This window comes from Bombina bombina, chromosome 9, assembly GCF_027579735.1.
Source record: "Bombina bombina isolate aBomBom1 chromosome 9, aBomBom1.pri, whole genome shotgun sequence".
NCBI lineage: Eukaryota > Metazoa > Chordata > Amphibia > Anura > Bombinatoridae > Bombina > Bombina bombina.
The window spans coordinates 3243289-3263703 of NC_069507.1; the positions used below are offsets into that span (position 1 = coordinate 3243289).

The following is a 20415-nucleotide window of genomic DNA, read 5'->3' on the forward strand; positions in this document are numbered from 1 at the left end:
TTTTCAAAGTAATTTACAAATAATATGAAAACGAACTGTGCCTTTAAGAAGCACAGAAAATATTATAACAGATAAAATAATTAAGTTATAGCATCAATCTTTGTCAGAATATACAGTTTTAGCAAAGGATTGTTCCCCTCAGCAAATGATAACTAACCCAGGCAGCAGAAAAAAATACACAAATAAACGTTTTTTATATCACAGTCAATACAATCAGCACAGCTCTGCTGTGAATGATTACTTCCCTCAAAAAAGACTCTTGAGATCCCTGAACTCTGTAGAGATGAACCGGATCATGCAGGAAGAAAATGAACCTCTGACTGAGTTTTTCTGATGCATAGAGAAAGCACCAAAATGGCCCCTCCCCCACACACATAACAGTGAGAGGGATCAGTGAACTGCTCTAATTTAAATCAAAACTATTGCCAAGTGGAAAAAAAGTGCCCAAAACATTTTTTCACCCAGTACCTCAGAGAAAAAAACGTTTTTACATGCCAGCAAAAAAACGTTTTACCTCAATAATTAATTGTCATTTAAAACCTATTGCAAGTCCCTGCAAAATAGGTTAAGTCTATGTATACAGTTTAAAAGCCAGAGAAGTACCATTTCCCAGAAAACTGAAGTGTAAAATATACATACATGACAGCCTGATATCAGCTACATCTACTGCATTCAAGGCTGAGTTTACATTATAACGGTATGGCAGGATTTTCTCATCAATTCCATGTCAGAAAATAATAAACTGCTACATACCTCTTTGCAGATTAATCTGCCTGCTGTCCCCTGATCTGAAGTTTACCTCTCCTCAGATGGCCGAGAAACAGCAATATGATCTTAACTACTCCGGCTAAAATCATAGAAAAACTCAGGTAGATTCTTCTTCAAATTCTACCAGAGAAGGAATAACACACTCCGGTGCTATTATAAAATAACAAACTTTTGATTGAAGATATAAAAACTAAATATATCACCATAGTCCTCTCACACATCCTATCTAGTCGTTGGGTGCAAGAGAATGACTGGAGGTGACGTAGAGGGGAGGAGCAGCTATATAGCAACTCTGCTGGGTGAATCCTCTTGCACTTCCTGTAGGGGAGCAGTTAATATCCCACAAGTAATGATGACCCGTGGACTGATCACACTTAACAGAAGAAATATCAGATCTACTGTGTCTGCATGACTAAAAGAATAAGGAGGCAGAGAGCTCAGACAAATATCAGATCTCCTGTGTCTGCATGACTAAGGGAATAAGACACCAGCGCTATAAAACGAAAAATCTTTATTCAGGAATCATATATAAACAGCGACGTTTCGGGGACATTAACCCCTTAATCATGCTGAGCATGATTAAGGGGTTAATGTCCCCGAAAATTTGCTGTTTATATACGATTCCTGAATAAAGATTTTTCGTTTTATAGCGCTGGTGACTTTCTGGTTTCTTATGCTTATTTGGAGTACAGCAGTCATACTCCGTCACCTTTGCGCTACACAGCAGTGCTGATATCCCTTTGCTGTGGACGTGACTAAGGGAATAAGGAGGGAATAAGGAGGCAAAGAGAGCTCAGACAAATATCAGATCGCCTGTGTCTGCATGACTAAGGGAATAAGGAGGCAAAGAGCTCAGACAAATATCAGATCTCCTGTGTCTGCACGACTAAGGGAATAAGGTGGCAGAGAGAGCGCAGACAAATATCAGATCTCCTGTGTCTGCATGACTAAGAGAATAAGGAGGCAGAGAGCGCAGACAAATATCAGATCTCCTGTGTCTGCATGACTAAGGGAATAAGGCGGCAAAGAGAGCTCAGACAAATATCAGATCTCCTTGTCGGCATGACTAATGGAATAAGGAGGCAAAGGCCCCTAGTTATCAAGCCGTCAACCTCAAATACGCTGGAATTCCGCAGCGTATTTGTGGAGAGGCTGATTCGCCTTAGTTATCAAGCCCTTTACACCGGCAAAAGTAGAATTTAGTGACGTAAGCTTCGATCCGCCGGACTCAGTCCGACACAGATCGATTCACTCCATATGTTCCGCACACAAGTTCGGCACTATCTGACTACTTTTGCTAGTTATCAAAAAACTAGCAGGTACGCTCGGGACTTTTCCGGCCCAGCGTACCTGGTTTTCAAACAGCCGCCCTGGAGGTGGCGGATCCCATAGGAATCAATGGGAGTCTGACCATAGCTTAACAAAAGAGAGAAAAAGGATAGACAGGGGTTTATATAGCACTCATACTTACTTATATGGGTATGAAGTTAGTTAAAAAAACTATACTTTAATTATTTGTTTAAAAGATATGGGGTGACAACCCCTACCGTTACACACGAACCACTACCTAATATCATGAAACTAAACTAAACTAAAAACAAGCCAACAGTCACTTCTCTGTTTCCTGGCCGATAGCAGGAAACGTCGGCATCAGGTGGCTGAAGTGACTGACCGGCAATATACAAAATATTTAGAGCAAACGCGTTTCGGCTATGACCTAGCCTTTCTCAATGCTATATTTTGCTGACAGTTAGTGAACCCGAGGCTGCCGGGTGCGCGGACTTTTAAACCCATTCTCAGACCGAGAGTTAGCCAATTGGGTGAGTCTTTGAGAAGACGCCTTCTTAGTATCCAATGGTTACGCTGGGTGGGAGACGCCTACACACCTGATTGGACTATATGGCTGAGAAGTGTATTAGGTATGTCGCGCATGCGTGTTACTCCACTAATAGCATCTATAGAGAATCACTTGTATGACAACTGCTATATTTCCAAACAATATATATCTATGTTAATTGAACAAGTAAGTATCGTATTCCAACGTAAACCATTCAAAACCCAAACTTAAACAATATTATACTCAAACGATTCCAGTATAGCGATTATTATGTACCCAAGCTTAGGTAGTGCTATACCGTTATAAAGTTTTTACAGCACTAATAACAGCCACAATACTATTGTTAGCCATATGTTAAACCAAATAATGCTAAACATTGTACATTGAAAGCTTTATTCTGATGATAAAGAATTATCACTTAAGTATCTGGCCAAACTTAAGTATATTGGGTTACATACTTGGTTATAATAATTCCCACAAAAAATAATATTTCTTGGAATTTATGTGGGTATGATCCAATTTATAACCTCCATATATAGCGATAGTAATTAGTGTGAAAAGTGAGTTTTTAGGCTCAATCCTCACTAGTTTATCACCAAAGGTCTGCTTAGTAATGTACAGGTGACGCAATGGTATTACGTCTAAGGTTACAATATTGGTTTTCAATTCCGCTATTAATGGCATTAATATGATACTTGGGAAACCACAGACTTAGAATCCTACGGTAAATATCTTTTAATAATTATTGATTATTTACATTGTGGTTCTAAAAGAAAAAGTTTACTTAGATATATATTTTCTTTCTGGGTCCCAATCTATACATACACGATATTGACCAGATATCCTAGATCTTGAGGATCCTGGTCAGGCATATACTATGCATAGACTGGGACCAGCAAGCAGTGCTATAACGTTCCATACAAGAAGTGATCTCTTGCTGCTATACATCTCATCAGATATATACCCAGTAATTGTTGTATTCATTCATACCATGAGGCATGACGGTATTTAAATTGAAAACCCATTTGGTTTCCAACTGTAACAATTTATCCTCAGTGTTACCTCCTCTTATTCCGGGCTTCAATTTCTCTAGACCCCAACATTTTAGGGCATTAGGTTTCCCATTATGACATTGTAAGAAATGCCTAGCGACACTGGTAATTTGTTTAGATTTGTCTACATCTCTTTGAGCTGTTCTAATATTACTTAGGTGTTCAGTTATACGTGTACACATACTCCTTGTTGTCATTCCTATGTAATATAGATTGCAGCTACAGGATATACAGTAGATAACATTTGTACTTTGACAATTTATATGTTGTTTAATATTACAGGTTCTTCCAAATCTATCCACTATTTTTTGTTTTTTAACCATGTGTTGGCATACTGAACAGTGTCCACATGCTATGGAGCCCTCATATATAGGTAATTTCTTAGCATTTCTATCATAATGGCTTGTAACCAGTGTATCCTTGATATTTCTAGCACGTCTGTATGTCACTAGTGGCTTCTCTGTTATTAAGGGTTTTAATAGATCATCCCTAGTTAGGACATGCCAATGTTTAGTCAGGATCTCAATGATTTGATCACTTTGTGCGGAATAAGTGGTAATACATCTTAAGGGGGTATTTTTCTCCTTAATTTTAGGGGTGAGTAATTCTGCTCTATCTTTAAGTAATGTTCTGTTATATGCTCTGGCAAGCAATTTTTTTGAATAGCCTCTTTCCAGTAACCTTTGTCTTAGTTCTCTAGCAGCTATTTTAAAATTCTCAAAGGTGATAGTACAGATGTAGATTTATCTGATGGCGAAACCTTACCTAGAACTATTCTGAAAAATAGAATTGTACCTCATAAAATTAATAACACCAATATCCCTTTAGGCGGAGAACCAGAAGGGGCCGCAAAAATCGGAACCAGAACCCGCAGACAAGTAAAATTCAGTCACAAATCACAACACAAAAAGAAGTAGACATTCCAGAATTGAACATAATTAATCTCTCTGATGTTACTCTCTCTAATGCACAAATATCTGTCCTAAAAAGAGGCTTATCATTCATACCCACACCAAATTTGAACAAATTTGAGGCTATAAAGGATATTCACTTATTCACTCGGAAAATTCTCCTTAAAAATACTTCAGTAACTCTGAATCGACACCCTTAATGCTAATGATCAAGCTGCCATTAATGATTTAATTGCATTGTTAGATGAAGCCATTAGCTGTAATTCTGACCATGAGGACACTAGTTGGCGAACTATCTTAAAAACTAAGTCCAAATTTGTACCTCCTAACCATACGTCATATAATACACTGACCTTTCTTAATCTTGTATGTCAAGATATTTTAGACATACAGGACAACAGTGGCATTAACAATCATAATCTATCTAATGAAGAAATTAAAGCCCTGAAACAATTGAAAAATATGAAAGGTTTACAAATAAAAAGCAGTGACAAAGGCGGCAACATTGTTGTTTGGCCTGACACGATGTACAGGGAGGAAGCATTACGTCAGCTTAACAATTCATCTAATTACAAGCCACTTCTATGTAACCCTACAGAGATGTTTCTCAACAGTTATAATAAATTGATTCGTTCAGCCCTTGACAATGGTGTTATAGATCAGAAGGAATTTAAATTTCTAGAAGTAAAAGAACCAAAAACAGCTACTTTGTATTTGCTGCCCAAAATACATAAGGATGCACGTAAACCACCAGGCAGACCAATAGTGTCTGGAATAGGCTCCCTTACTGAAAAAGCCAGCAAATACATAGACGCAAGATTAAGATATATTGTTGAATCACTTCCATCGCACACCAAAGATACGATGCATTTGTTAAACAAACTTAATGAGATCAACATTGACAGCAATTCAGTACTGGTAACTTGTGACGTGGAATCGCTCTACACGAGTATAAAAACACATTGGGGATGTAGAGCGGTGTCACACTTTCTTAATCAAAATACCAGTATGAGTGAGGAGGTTAAAGAATTTTTATTGAATATGATAGAGTTTATTCTAACTCATAATTTCTTCGTATTCGATGATAAGTTCTATTTACAGACCTGTGGGACAGCGATGGGCACTGCGTGTGCCCCAACCTACGCTAATATATATCTGGGCTGGTGGGAGGAAACTGTGGTGTTCAATGACAATCTTAAACATCTCACCAAATATATCTCCCACTGGTCCAGATATATAGATGACATTCTATTTATATGGAATGGTCCTGAGAATCTCCTACATGATCTCATTACAACATTAAATGAAAACCCGTTTGGACTATATCTTACATCCAATATACAAAAGTCTAAAGTAGAGTTTTTGGATCTCACAATTGAAAAAACTGACAATTCAATTGTGACAGAAGCATATAGGAAACCCACGTCCACTAATAATATTTTGCATGCAAGCAGTCATCATCATCCTGCTACTATTAGAGGACTACCGATGGGCGAATATATACGCTTAAGGAGAAATTGTAGCACCATTGAGAATTTTAAAATAACTGCTAGAGAACTAAGACAAAGGTTACTGGAAAGAGGCTATTCAAAAAAATTGCTTGCCAGAGCATATAACAGAGCATTACTTAAAGATAGAGCAGAATTACTCACCCCTAAAATTAAGGAGAAAAATACCCCCTTAAGATGTATTACCACTTATTCCGCACAAAGTGATCAAATCATTGAGATCCTGACTAAACATTGGCATGTCCTAACTAGGGATGATCTATTAAAACCCTTAATAACAGAGAAGCCACTAGTGACATACAGACGTGCTAGAAATATCAAGGATACACTGGTTACAAGCCATTATGATAGAAATGCTAAGAAATTACCTATATATGAGGGCTCCATAGCATGTGGACACTGTTCAGTATGCCAACACATGGTTAAAAAACAAAAAATAGTGGATAGATTTGGAAGAACCTGTAATATTAAACAACATATAAATTGTCAAAGTACAAATGTTATCTACTGTATATCCTGTAGCTGCAATCTATATTACATAGGAATGACAACAAGGAGTATGTGTACACGTATAACTGAACACCTAAGTAATATTAGAACAGCTCAAAGAGATGTAGACAAATCTAAACAAATTACCAGTGTCGCTAGGCATTTCTTACAATGTCATAATGGGAAACCTAATGCCCTAAAATGTTGGGGTCTAGAGAAATTGAAGCCCGGAATAAGAGGAGGTAACACTGAGGATAAATTGTTACAGTTGGAAACCAAATGGGTTTTCAATTTAAATACCGTCATGCCTCATGGTATGAATGAATACAACAATTACTGGGTATATATCTGATGAGATGTATAGCAGCAAGAGATCACTTCTTGTATGGAACGTTATAGCACTGCTTGCTGGTCCCAGTCTATGCATAGTATATGCCTGACCAGGATCCTCAAGATCTAGGATATCTGGTCAATATCGTGTATGTATAGATTGGGACCCAGAAAGAAAATATATATCTAAGTAAACTTTTTCTTTTAGAACCACAATGTAAATAATCAATAATTATTAAAAGATATTTACCGTAGGATTCTAAGTCTGTGGTTTCCCAAGTATCATATTAATGCCATTAATAGCGGAATTGAAAACCAATATTGTAACCTTAGACGTAATACCATTGCGTCACCTGTACATTACTAAGCAGACCTTTGGTGATAAACTAGTGAGGATTGAGCCTAAAAACTCACTTTTCACACTAATTACTATCGCTATATATGGAGGTTATAAATTGGATCATACCCACATAAATTCCAAGAAATATTATTTTTTGTGGGAATTATTATAACCAAGTATGTAACCCAATATACTTAAGTTTGGCCAGATACTTAAGTGATAATTCTTTATCATCAGAATAAAGCTTTCAATGTACAATGTTTAGCATTATTTGGTTTAACATATGGCTAACAATAGTATTGTGGCTGTTATTAGTGCTGTAAAAACTTTATAACGGTATAGCACTACCTAAGCTTGGGTACATAATAATCGCTATACTGGAATCGTTTGAGTATAATATTGTTTAAGTTTGGGTTTTGAATGGTTTACGTTGGAATACGATACTTACTTGTTCAATTAACATAGATATATATTGTTTGGAAATATAGCAGTTGTCATACAAGTGATTCTCTATAGATGCTATTAGTGGAGTAACACGCATGCGCGACATACCTAATACACTTCTCAGCCATATAGTCCAATCAGGTGTGTAGGCGTCTCCCACCCAGCGTAACCATTGGATACTAAGAAGGCGTCTTCTCAAAGACTCACCCAATTGGCTAACTCTCGGTCTGAGAATGGGTTTAAAAGTCCGCGCACCCGGCAGCCTCGGGTTCACTAACTGTCAGCAAAATATAGCATTGAGAAAGGCTAGGTCATAGCCGAAACGCGTTTGCTCTAAATATTTTGTATATTGCCGGTCAGTCACTTCAGCCACCTGATGCCGACGTTTCCTGCTATCGGCCAGGAAACAGAGAAGTGACTGTTGGCTTGTTTTTAGTTTAGTTTAGTTTCATGATATTAGGTAGTGGTTCGTGTGTAACGGTAGGGGTTGTCACCCCATATCTTTTAAACAAATAATTAAAGTATAGTTTTTTTAACTAACTTTATACCCATATAAGTAAGTATGAGTGCTATATAAACCCCTGTCTATCCTTTTTCTCTCTTTTGTTAACCAATTGTTTCCAAGGGGTAGCACCGGAATCGAATGATTCTTTTTCTTACTTAAAACCAGTGTAGTGCCAGTTTATCCCTATCCCCATAGTCTGACCATAGCGAAAGTTCATGTGCGCTGCTAGATATGCCATTGATTCCTATGGGAGCTGTCTACACCTAACACCCTAACATGTACCCCGAATCTAAACACCCCTAATCTGCCCCCCCTACACCGCCGCAACTAAAAAAATGTATTACCCCCTATACCGGCGCCCCCCGCAACTAAATAAAGTTATTAACCCCTAAACCGCCGCTCCCGGACACCGCAGCCACCTACATTATACCTAGTAACCCCTATCCTGCCCCCCTATACCGCCGCCACCTATAATAAAGTTATTAACCCCTATCCTGCGGAACCCGGACCTCGCGGCACCTAAATAGATTAACCCCTAAACCGCCGCTCCCGGAGCCCGCCGCAACCTATATTAAACTTATTAACCCCTAATCTGCCCCCCCCTACACCGTCACCACCTATAATAAATGTATTAACCCCTAATCTGCACCCCCTACACCGTCGCCACTATAATAAAATTATTAACCCCTAAACCTAAGTCTAACACTAACCCTAACACCCCCCTAACTTAAATATTAATTAAATAAATCTAAATAATATTTCTCTTATTAACTAAATTAATTCTATTTAAAACTAAATACTTACCTTTAAAATAAACCCTAATACAGCTACAATATAAATAATAATTATATTGTAGCTATCTTAGGATTTATTTTTATTTTACAGGCAAATTTCAATTTATTTTAACTAGGTACAATAGCTATTAAATAGTTAACTATTTAATAGCTATCTAGTTAAAATAAAGAGAAATTTACCTGTAAAATAAAAACTAACCTAAGTTACAATTACACCTAACACTACACTATAATTAAATAAATTATTCCTATTTAAAACTAAATACTTACCTGTAAAATAAACCCTAAGATAGCTACAATGTAATTAATAATTACATTGTAGCTATTTTAGGATTTATATTTATTTTACAGGTAACTTTGTATTTATTTTAGCTAGTTAGAATAGTTATTAAATAGTTATTAACTATTTAATAACTACCTAGCTAAAAGAAATACAAAATTACCTGTAAAATAAATCCTAACCTAAGTTACAATTAAACCTAACACTACACTATCATTAAATTAATTAAATTAATTAGCTACAAATAACTACAATTAAATACAATTAAATAAACTAACTAAAGTACAAAAAATAAAAAAAATAATTTACAAACATTTAAAAAATATTACAACAATTTTAAGCTACTTACACCTAATCTAAGCCCCCTAATAAAATAACAAAACCCCCCAAAATAAAAAAATGCCCTACCCTATTCTACATTAAAAAGTTACCAGCTCTATTACCTTACCAGCCCTTAAAAGGGCCTTTTGCGGGGCAAGCCCCAAAGAAAAAAGCTCTTTTGCCTGTAAAATGAAAATACACCCCCCCGCAACATACCCCTACTCTAACCCAAACCCCCCTTAAATAAACCTAATACTACCCCCCTGAAGATCATCCTACCTTTAGCCGACTTCAGCCAGCCGTCCACCGATGGAACCGAAGAGGAGATCCGGAGCAGCAGAAGTCATCATCCAAGGGGCGCTGAAGAAGTCTTCCATCCGATTGAAGTCTTCATCCAAGCGGCGTCTTCAATCTTCATCCATCCGGAGCGCAGCCATCTTCAGTGGAGCCGACATGGGGACATCCTCTTCTTCCCGACGACTAACGATGAATGACGGTACCTTTAAGTGACGTCATCCAAGATGGCGTCCCTTCAATTCCGATTGGCTGATAGGATTCTATTAGCCAATCGGAATTAAGGTAGGAAAAATCTGATTGGCTGATTTAATCAGCCAATCAGATTGAAGTTCAATCCGATTGGCTGATCCAATCAGCCAATCAGATTGAGCTTGCATTCTATTGGCTGTTCCGATCAGCCAATAGAATGCGAGCTCAATCTGATTAAATCAGCCAATCAGATTTTTCCTACCTTAATTCCGATTGGCTGATAGAATCCTATCAGGCAATCGGAATTGAAGGGACGCCATCTTGGATGACGTCACTTAAAAGGTACCGTCATTCGTCGATAGTCGTCGGGAAGAAGAGGATGGCTCCGCGTCGGCTCGTCTGAAGATGGCTCGGCTCGGCTCCGGATGGATGAAGATTGAAGACGCCGCTTGGATGAAGACTTCAAATCGGATGGAAGACTTCTTCAGCGCCCCTTGGATGACTTCTGCCACTCCGGATCTCCTCTTCAGTTCCATCGGTGGTCGGGTGGCTGAAGATGGCTAAAGGTAGGATGATCTTCAGGGGGGTAGTGTTAGGTTTATTTAAGGGGGGTTGTATTTTTATTTTACAGGCAAAAGAGCTGTTTTCTCTGGGCAGCACCTTGAATGGAAGCAATATCGGTAGCCGCGTGAGAAATGCAGATAACTTGCCAACTATCAGCAGTTTATGAAGCCATCTGTATTTTTAACTAAGGTCTCTGAACTACACAGAGTGTACTGAATCTATAGACACCAGATTGAGCTGAAATTTGCACCAGATTGCCGATCCGGAGCGTTGAGGCCTGTGGCAACTCTCATAAGGAGCAGTCCTCAACACCCCCCCGTAAATCTCTGAACGGGTATGAGCAGCTTATACGCGTTTTTTTTTTTTTTAAGCGTTGCAAAGACACTGCAAATTCTCGCTACAGAATGGAGCCTTTTGCAACTATCCTGATAAAGGAGATGCGTGACATCCTAAATGACCACCTTCTTTAACTAGAGAGACGGATGGCTACAGTATGGACATACGAGGGGAAAAACCCTACAACTGAGGCTGACCTGTTGGATCACGTTCCGGAGACAGATTGCCAGCCTTCCGAGTGCTATGAGAATCCGCCTTCACTCGACACACAGCAGGACAAGAAAGCCTCTGAAGCTAACTGGCCACTACAGGACAATGAAGAGCTAAGGGACACCAATTTAGCCAACAGTGAGGACGACGACTTCTCTGAATCTGAGGTTGCCTCTAGGCCACAGAGCCCCCTTCTGCCTATGAGCCCCTATCTGCCCTTTCAGCCGCGACATAAACACACCATGAGGGGAGCTGCTGAACACTAACCTCATTTCTCCTGCAGAGAGCGGCAGCACGGACCCTGCAGCGGATAAAGACGTCGTTTGGGAGGCAGACCTTTATCAAAACGGGACATTCCCTAACTCCACACTACTGTCAAGCCGACGAAGATCGAGGGTTTATCCATACACAACTCTCGAGAGCAATTTGGTGGTGAGAGGTAGAATGCTTATCATTGAGAGTGTAAGTTATTATAGGAACCACTCCTGCACAACACTGCACCATCTGCACCCGCAAACGGAACGGGTAATGGACAAATTAGGGGTAGGCTAAATGCCGGGTTTCTGCTAAGTCGGATGCAGTTGGCTCTTATACCTCTTAAACACCATATGGATCTAGCCTCACTTGCCGACATGCATACTGGCTTCCCTTTTGACTGGACATTCTCTGCTAAAATCTAGGAACCACTGCTTTGTGTTGGTTGAAACCTGTTACCGCAACTTTATAATTTCCACTGTCATGAAAAAGGCATAGGTGGGGACTTCATTGCCGTCGACGGCCGAGGGGGCAAACTGACATTTTACAGTTACCACAAGCCTTTTCACTATAGACAGCCATAAACGTTGCCTATTATGTTTTATTATGTTTTGTAAAGTATTTTATTCATGGTTAGCCTCTAATCTGGGGATATATTTGCCACTCTACTGATACCCTAATTGTGCTCTAATTGGGGTTGAAGCTATGTGACCATGTTGCACACGTGTAGTGAGTGTGGATGTACCTAGCCACCTAAAAGAATCATCCTCCCTAGTAATCGTACAGAGAGAGCAGGGATAATCAACTATACTCTGTCTATCCAATAAATTGTAAGAAATGGTTTAATTCCCGTTTGCATCTAGTAGTTTTGCATCGCCTAGTCATTGGTCACCAGTTCATATGTCTGTTTGATTCATTTCCAGCTTTCTTCTAAAACCACGCACCCTCCCACTTATGTGGATATTTTAAGCTTAGCAGGATAAGCTGAACCTATGCATATTTGTTTTTAACGCTCCAGGTAATTTCCAAGCAGTGTCCAAAAGAAGCCCATTTTGTTTTTGTCTCTTGTTTTATTGTTTGTTATTTTCCATTATTTTCTAACATATTTGTTATATCAATAGTTAAACAGGTTTATAAAGGTCCAAAAGTGACCTCATATGATTGCAATTCTCCTACTATCCCTTTTACTAGCTAAGTTGGAGGCCCAAAAGTGGCCTCCTCAGTTCCAAGGAGATACACTAAACAAAAAATGTGGGTTAGAGTTTGTTGTCTTGATATATAATGAAGGTACTATTTAGATAATTGTTTTTATTATTGAATTTTACACTCCTGTACTAGCTGCAATTTTTTAAACCTGGGTTACGATTTACTGTTGTGAAGTATAATGGCTGTACAACCCTTCTTTAAAAGTGCCTGTATGACTGTGTTTCTTTAACCCTCAATAAAAATTATTTATTAAAAAAAAAAAAAAAAAAAAAAGGCCCTTTTAAGGGCTGGTAAGGTAATAGAGCTGGTAACTTTTTAATGTAGAATAGGGTAGGGCATTTTTTTTTATTTTGGGGGGCTTTGTTATTTTATTAGGGGGCTTAGATTAGGTGCAAGTAGCTTAAAATTGTTGTAATATTTTTTAAATGTTTGTAAATTATTTTTTGTAACAGCTTTTTTTATTTTTTGTACTTTAGTTAGTTTATTTAATTGTATTTAATTGTAGTTATTTGTAGCTAATTTATTTAATTAATTTAATGATAGTGTAGTGTTAGGTTTAATTGTAACTTAGGTTAGGATTTATTTTACAGGTAATTTTGTATTTCTTTTAGCTAGGTAGTTATTAAATAGTTAATAACTATTTAATAACTATTCTAACTAGCTAAAATAAATACAAAGTTACCGGTAAAATAAATATAAATCCTAAAATAGCTACAATGTAATTATTAATTACATTGTAGCTATCTTAGGGTTTATTTTACAGGTAAGTATTTAGTTTTAAATAGGAATAATTTATTTAATTATAGTGTAGTGTTAGGTGTAATTGTAACTTAGGTTAGTTTTTATTTTACAGGTAAATTTCTCTTTATTTTAACTAGATAGCTATTAAATAGTTAACTATTTAATAGCTATTGTACCTAGTTAAAATAAATCCTAAGATAGCTACAATATAATTATTATTTATATTGTAGCTGTATTAGGGTTTATTTTAAAGGTAAGTATTTAGTTTTAAATAGAATTAATTTAGTTAATAAGAGAAATATTATTTAGATTTATTTAATTAATATTTAAGTTAGGGGGGTGTTAGGGTTAGTGTTAGACTTAGGTTTAGGGGTTAATAATTTTATTATAGTGGCGGCGGTGTGGGGGGGCAGGATAGGGGTTAATAAATGTATTATAGGTGGCGACGGTGTAGGGGGTGCAGATTAGGGGTTAATAAATTTATTATAGTGGCGGCGGTGTGGGGGGGCAGGATAGGGGTTAATAAATTTATTATAGGTGGCGACGGTGTAGGGAGGGGCAGGATAGGGGTTACTAGGTATAATGTAGGTGGCGGTGGGCTCCGGGAGCGGCGGTTTAGGGGTTAATACATTTATTATAGTTGCGGTGGGGTCTAGGAGCGGCGGTTTAGGGGTTAATAACTTTATTTAGTTGCAGGGGGCTCCGGGGGCACCGGTATAGGGGGTAGAATAGTGTAGTTTAGTGTGGGTGCTTAGTGACAGCTTGTCAATAAAGCTGTAAAAAAGCCGAAGAGCAGCGAGATCGGATGAGTGATAACTATCACAGTCCGCTGCTCATCGCCCCGTAACTTGGTGCGCGGCTTTTTGACAGATTTATTGATAACTTTGGCCAGATTTTTCAGGTCCGCGGCGGCGATGGTAGGCGAGCTTAGGCGGGCGTATTGGGCCGGCGAAGGCAGGCAAGTAGACGCGTTGATAACTAGAGGCCAAGGAGAGCTCAGACAAATAGATCTCCTGTGTCTGCATGACTAAGGGAATGAGGCAAAGAGAGCTCAGAAAAATATCAGATCTCCTGTGTCTGCATGACTAAGGGAATAAGGAGGCAGATAGCTCAGACAAATATCAGATCTCCTGCGTCTGCATGACTAAGGGAATAAGGAGGCAAAGAGAGCTCAGAAAAATATCAGATCTCCTGTGTCTGCATGACTAAGGGAATAAGGAGGCAAAGAGAGCTCAGACAAATATCGGATCTCCTGTGTCTGCATGACTAAGGGAATAAGGAGGCAAAGAGAGCTCAGACAAATATCAGGACAAGTGCTCCGATAACATGCCGGACAGGAGCACCACCACACATACCTTGTCTGTATTGAGAAAGCAGACGGGATTACTTGGTTCCAGCACATTTCTCACCCATTCTGTCTCACGACCACTTCTGAACGGCATTTCCTGCGACAGAGCCTGGAGAAGGGGCAGCTGGACTACTGCAGAGGATACCTTGTCTGAGGCACACTCCAGACGGCCCTCGTACACCAGCTTGTTGCTCAATGCCATTATCTGCCTGAGGGATGGAGGCAGCAGTCAGTGTATGAGTCTAACTCACCCATCACAAAGGAGCGCAAATCATTTACCTGTTCATTCGATATTGCACAGTCAGATGAACAACAGCTTCTTGGTTTATCTCTAGTCGTTTAAACAAGCTCTCGCTCATGCCCAGGTCCCTTGTAGAAGAGGTAAGAGAGATGCAAGATCAATTGTGATCACATGACACAGCTTTGATACAGATCATTTGTATCCTATTTCTGCTTGTATTGAACAGCTTTTGGTGTTATGATAATCTGTCTCCATTACTATGTAGAATCTACTCAAACACACAAAACAACTCAGTAAAAACAAAAATGTATGCTTACCTGATAAATTATTTTATTTCCTGGCAGGGAGAGTGCACAAATTCATTCATTACAGTTGGGAATACAACACCTGGCCACCAGGAGTAGGCAAAGACACCCAAGCCAAAGCTATAAGTATCCTCCCACTTTCCCTACTCCCCCAGTCATTCAGCCGAGGAAATAAGGAAAAGCAGGAAAAACACTAGGGGAATAGAGGTGCCAGAAGATGAGGAATAAACGCTATTGTGATCTTTGTATTGGCCCTCTAGGCATTATGGTTCTTTCATGTGAACATGACTTCATGAAGTGATTTCACCTTCCATCTGTGTGCCCCATATTCCCATATATGTATCGTTGTGTATTGACCTTTAAATGTATGTACTTGTGTCAATATCACCCACACTTCTAGGCATTTTTAGATTTATTTTCATTCTCACATGTACTGTTTCTACTGTTTTTGTATACATACATGTGGTACTACCCTCTCCAGTATGATATCATTAGATTACAATGTATATGCCCTTTTTAATTCTCTGATATACCTTTAACTAGTTCTTCTATGCAGTCCACAGATGGTATACTAAGTAATGAGGTGATGCGCTACTTCCTATGAACCAATAGCAGTGTTTTTAGAGTATTTTAGTCCGTGAGAAGTGCACTCCAGATAGGCTATGAATACTGCTGATTGCCGAAACGCGCAAGCCTGCTGTGCTGCGCATCTTACCCCCGCTATCTTTGTTATACTAGTGTTGGTTGCTGCCATCATTTTTAATTTATTTCAATAAATGTCAAGTTTTATTTATGATCTGAGAGTCTCTTCTGTGCTTTCATTAAGGAAACGCTGCCTTAAAAATAATTTGGGTGGGTTTGTAGGCTCTCCCTGCCAGGAAAGAAAATAATTTATCAGGTAAGCATACATTTTGTTTTCTTTCAAATGGCATGGAGAGTCCAAAAATTTATTAATTTCTATGGGGAATCCAATACCCAAGCTAGAGAGGACACAGAATGATATGGGAGGGAAAATAAGGCAGGCGGACCTAAACTGAAGGCAGCACAGCTTGAAGAACATTTCTCCCAAAGGAAGCTTAACCAGAGGGAAAAACATCAAACTTGTAAAACTTTGAAAAAGGTATGTAGGGCCAGGAAGCCGCCTTACAGATTTGGTCCATAGAAGCTTCATTCTTAAAAGCCCAAGAAGAGGACACTGCACGGGCAGAAAGAGCCGTAATCCTCTCAGGTGGCTGTTGACCAGCTTCCTCATAAGCCAAATGAATGACACTCCTCAGCCAAAAAGAAGAGTAGACGCAGTGGTCTTCTGTCTCATGCGCTTACCAGCATACAGAACAACCAAGGAAAGAGTGTCTGAAACCCTTGGTTGCATGAAACTAAAAAAAATTACGCACGCAATACATTAAAGGCTACATCCAAGGACGGCTAGACAAGCCACAAAGAACCAGAATCCGTGGGTGGATTAGATCCCTCAACCTTCTGCTTCGTAGCCAAGCATGCTAAACACTAAGCTATGCCAGATAGACTCCAGAGAGAGCGCAACAAATGCTCCTTCAGAGAGGAAGGATTAGGGTAAAAAGAATGAACTACATTTTCCGGATTGAAATTGCGGTCAGAAACAACCTTAGGTAGAAAACCTGTATGAAAAACATTCTTATCCGCCTGAAAATAAGATAAGGGGAATCCCACTGTAAAGCAGATAACTCTGAAACCAGAAGAAATAACCAATAGCAACAAAACTTTCAAAGACAAAGATTTAATGTTAAAAGAATGCATAGGCTCAAACGGAACCCCCTGAAGAACACGATTAAGGTTCCAAGGAGGAGCAACAAGTTTATACACAGGCCGGATTCTAACCAGGGCCTGAACAAAAGACTGAACATCAGGAAGAGTAGCTAATTTCTTGTACAGCAACACAAAAAGGGCACCAATCTGACCTTTGGGAGAACTAGCTGCCAAACCTCTCTTCAAACCCTATTGGAGAAAGAAAAGGAAGCCTCTCCTTGTGCCAAGGGAAACCTCGATCCTCACACCAAGCAAGATTGGTGTGCCACACCTTAAGGTAAATACGACGACGAGCAACCGGCTTACAAGCCTGCATCAGAGTAACAATGACTCTTTCAGAAAAAAAAACTCTTGAGTAGCACTAGGCATTAACTCTCCACACAATCAGCCTCAGAAAATCTATATTCCCTGATGAAGGAATGGGCCTTGGAGCAGAAGGCCCGCTTGATGAGGCAAACTCCACGGAGGAAAGAAAGACATCTTCACTAGGTCCGCGAACCGGATCTCTCTTGAACTTCCATGGAATTGCTTAAGCATCCACCAACACTGCTTGAGGATCCCTCGATCTTGACCCGTATCTGGGAAATTTGTGTTAAGACGAGAGGCCATGAGGTCTATCTCCTGAACTCCCCACCTGAAAGGAATTTTGGATAACACCTTGGGGTGAAGAGACCACTCCCCAGGATGGAAGTTCTTACTGTACAGGAAATCTGCTTCCCAATTGTCTACCCCCGATATGCAATAATTGTAAGACTCCACCCACAGAGGATGAGAGACACCTCTCTCAATGTCATGGAACTCCTCGTTCCCCCCTGATGATTGATATAAACAACAGAAGTTATGATATCTGACTGGATAAACCGGACGGAATGAAGATGGGGCCATGCCTTCAGAGCATTGATGATGGCTCTCAATTCCAGAATGTAGATGGAAAGAGAAGACTACTCCAGCGACCAGGTCCCCTGATCCCTCAAGGGACCCCAAACCGCACCACAGTCAAGAAGGTTGGCATCCGTAGTCACAATCACACACACAATGGTCTCAAAAACCATGTGCCTTGAGACAAGATTTCTTGACAGTGCCACCTGGAGAGAGTATCTATCATTATGCTGTCCAGTATGATCTGATGGGATAGGTCGGAATGATCGCCCTTCAATTGCCTAACAGTTGTAGAGGTCTCAGATGGAAGCGAGCAACAGAAATAATATTCATGGTAGCTGCCAAGGGATCAACTACTTCCAACCATAGAGCCACTGAGGGACATTAAGAGGACTGTAAAGAGAGACAAGGAGACAGGAGTTTGGATCGCTGATGCCCCGTCAAGAATATTTGTATGGAAATCAAATCAATGATCGTTCCCAGAAAACACACCCTGGTGTTGGAAATTGGGGAACTCTTGTTCAGATTTATATTCCATCCAAGGGACCGAAGGACAAACAGGTCTTAATCCGCTCTAACCTCATAAACCCTGTCCAGTCTTGGAATCTTAGGATCCACAGACGGCTTAGGCTCAGGAACTTCCAGAATCGATAAAACCTCCTTGAGGTAGAAGAGAAAATGTTCAAGCATAAACCTGAAAGATACCTCCCCAGGTTCCACTGACTACTCCTCAGCAGAGTCAGAGGAATAAAGCTTCCCTCAGAAGCTACTGAGGAATGCTGACTCAGCCGACTGTAGCTGTACTGCAAAATCTACCGGCATATATGCCCCCAGATGAAGACTGAGCTGGGCCGCAGGAAACTACCTGGGTAATATTAGGGGACAAGGACTGAGGGAAAAACTGTGGCCTTTGATACGAAAATTAAAGGGATATTAAACCCAATTTTTTTTCTTTCATGATTCAGATAGAGCAGCAATTTTAAGTAGCTTTCTAATTTATTCCTACTATAAAATACTCTTTGTTCTCTTGGTATCCATTTGAATGTAAGCTTATGAGCTCGCCCATTTTAGGTTCAGCACCTGGGTAGTGCTTGCGGATTGGTGGCTACATGGGCTACACTAATCAGCAAGCACTACCCCAAGTGCTGAACCTAAAATGGGACAGCTCCTAAGCTTAAATTCCCGCTTTTTAAATAAAGATACCAAGTGATCAAAGAACATTTGATAATAGGAGTAAATTAAAAAGTTGCTTAAAATTGCACGCTCTATCTGAATCATAAAAGAAAATAGTTGGGTTTAATATCCCTTTAAGCAGATAAGAGCAAAATTGAGCAGGATGTTGTAACCACAACGGCCACTAGATGCCAGCAAAGTACACATAATGAACAGGGAAAAAGCTAAAAAACAGTGTACAAAATAAAAGTTCATAGATCTATTAAGGTTGTAGAGCTAAAAACTGAGATAGATAAATAAAATACAAGTCAGGAAAATATTAAAACAACTTAATTATCCCCTGAGGGGAAAATATATTCACTATTACCCAGCTATATATATATATATAGCAATCATAAAAAACATAATTTATGTAAGAACTTACCTGATAAATTCATTTCTTTCATATTGGCAAGAGTCCATGAGCTAGTGACATATGGGATATACAATCCTACCAGGAGGGGCAAAGTTTCCCAAACCTCAAAATGCATATAAATACACCCCTCACCACACCCACAATTCAGTTTAATGAATAGCCAAGCAGTGGGGTGATAAAGAAAGGAGTAGAAAGCATCAACAAAGGAAATTGTAATCTCTTGTAAGGTGTATCCAGTCCACGGATTCATCCATTACTTGTGGGATACCAATACCAAAGCTATAGGACACGGATGAAGGGAGGGACAAGGCAGGCGCTTAAACGGAAGGCACCACTGCCTGTAAGACCTTTCTCCCAAAAATAGCCTCCGAAGAAGCAAAAGTATCAAATTTGTAGAATTTAGAAAAAGTATGAAGCGAAGACCAAGTCGCCGCCTTACAAATCTGTTCAACAGAAGCCTCATTTTTAAAAGACCATGTGGAAGCCACCGCTCTAGTGGAATGAGCTGTAATTCTTTCAGGAGGCTGCTGGCCAGCAGTCTCATAAGCTAAGCGGATTATACTACTTAACCAAAAAGAAAGAGAAGTTGCTGAAGCCTTTTGGCCTCTTCTCTGTCCAGAGTAAACAACAAACAATGCAGATGTTTGACGGAAATCCTTAGTAGCTTGTAAATAAAACTTTAAAGCACGAACCACGTCAAGATTATGTAATAGACGTTCCTTCTTTGAAGAAGGATTAGGACACAGTGACGGAACAACAATCTCCTGATTGATATTCTTATTAGATGCCACCTTAGGAAGAAACCCAGGTTTGGTACGCAAAACTACCTTATCTGCATGGAAGATCAGTTAAGGGGAATCACACTGTAAGGCAGATAACTCTGAAACTCTTC

General features: G+C 39.4%; 1 protein-coding gene across 1 annotated transcript in view; it reads right to left on the minus strand.

Moving 5' to 3' along the window:
• DNA2 (DNA replication helicase/nuclease 2) overlaps window positions 1-20415 on the minus strand; it is a 545240-nt gene that overhangs the window by 66684 nt on the left and 458141 nt on the right. Inside the window, exons 21-22 of the mRNA XM_053691839.1 lie at window positions 15005-15094; window positions 14733-14934 (exon numbers count right to left, since the gene is read on the minus strand). Of these exons, the coding sequence (XP_053547814.1) occupies window positions 14733-14934; window positions 15005-15094 (292 nt within the window). The remainder of the gene's footprint in view (window positions 1-14732; window positions 14935-15004; window positions 15095-20415) is intronic.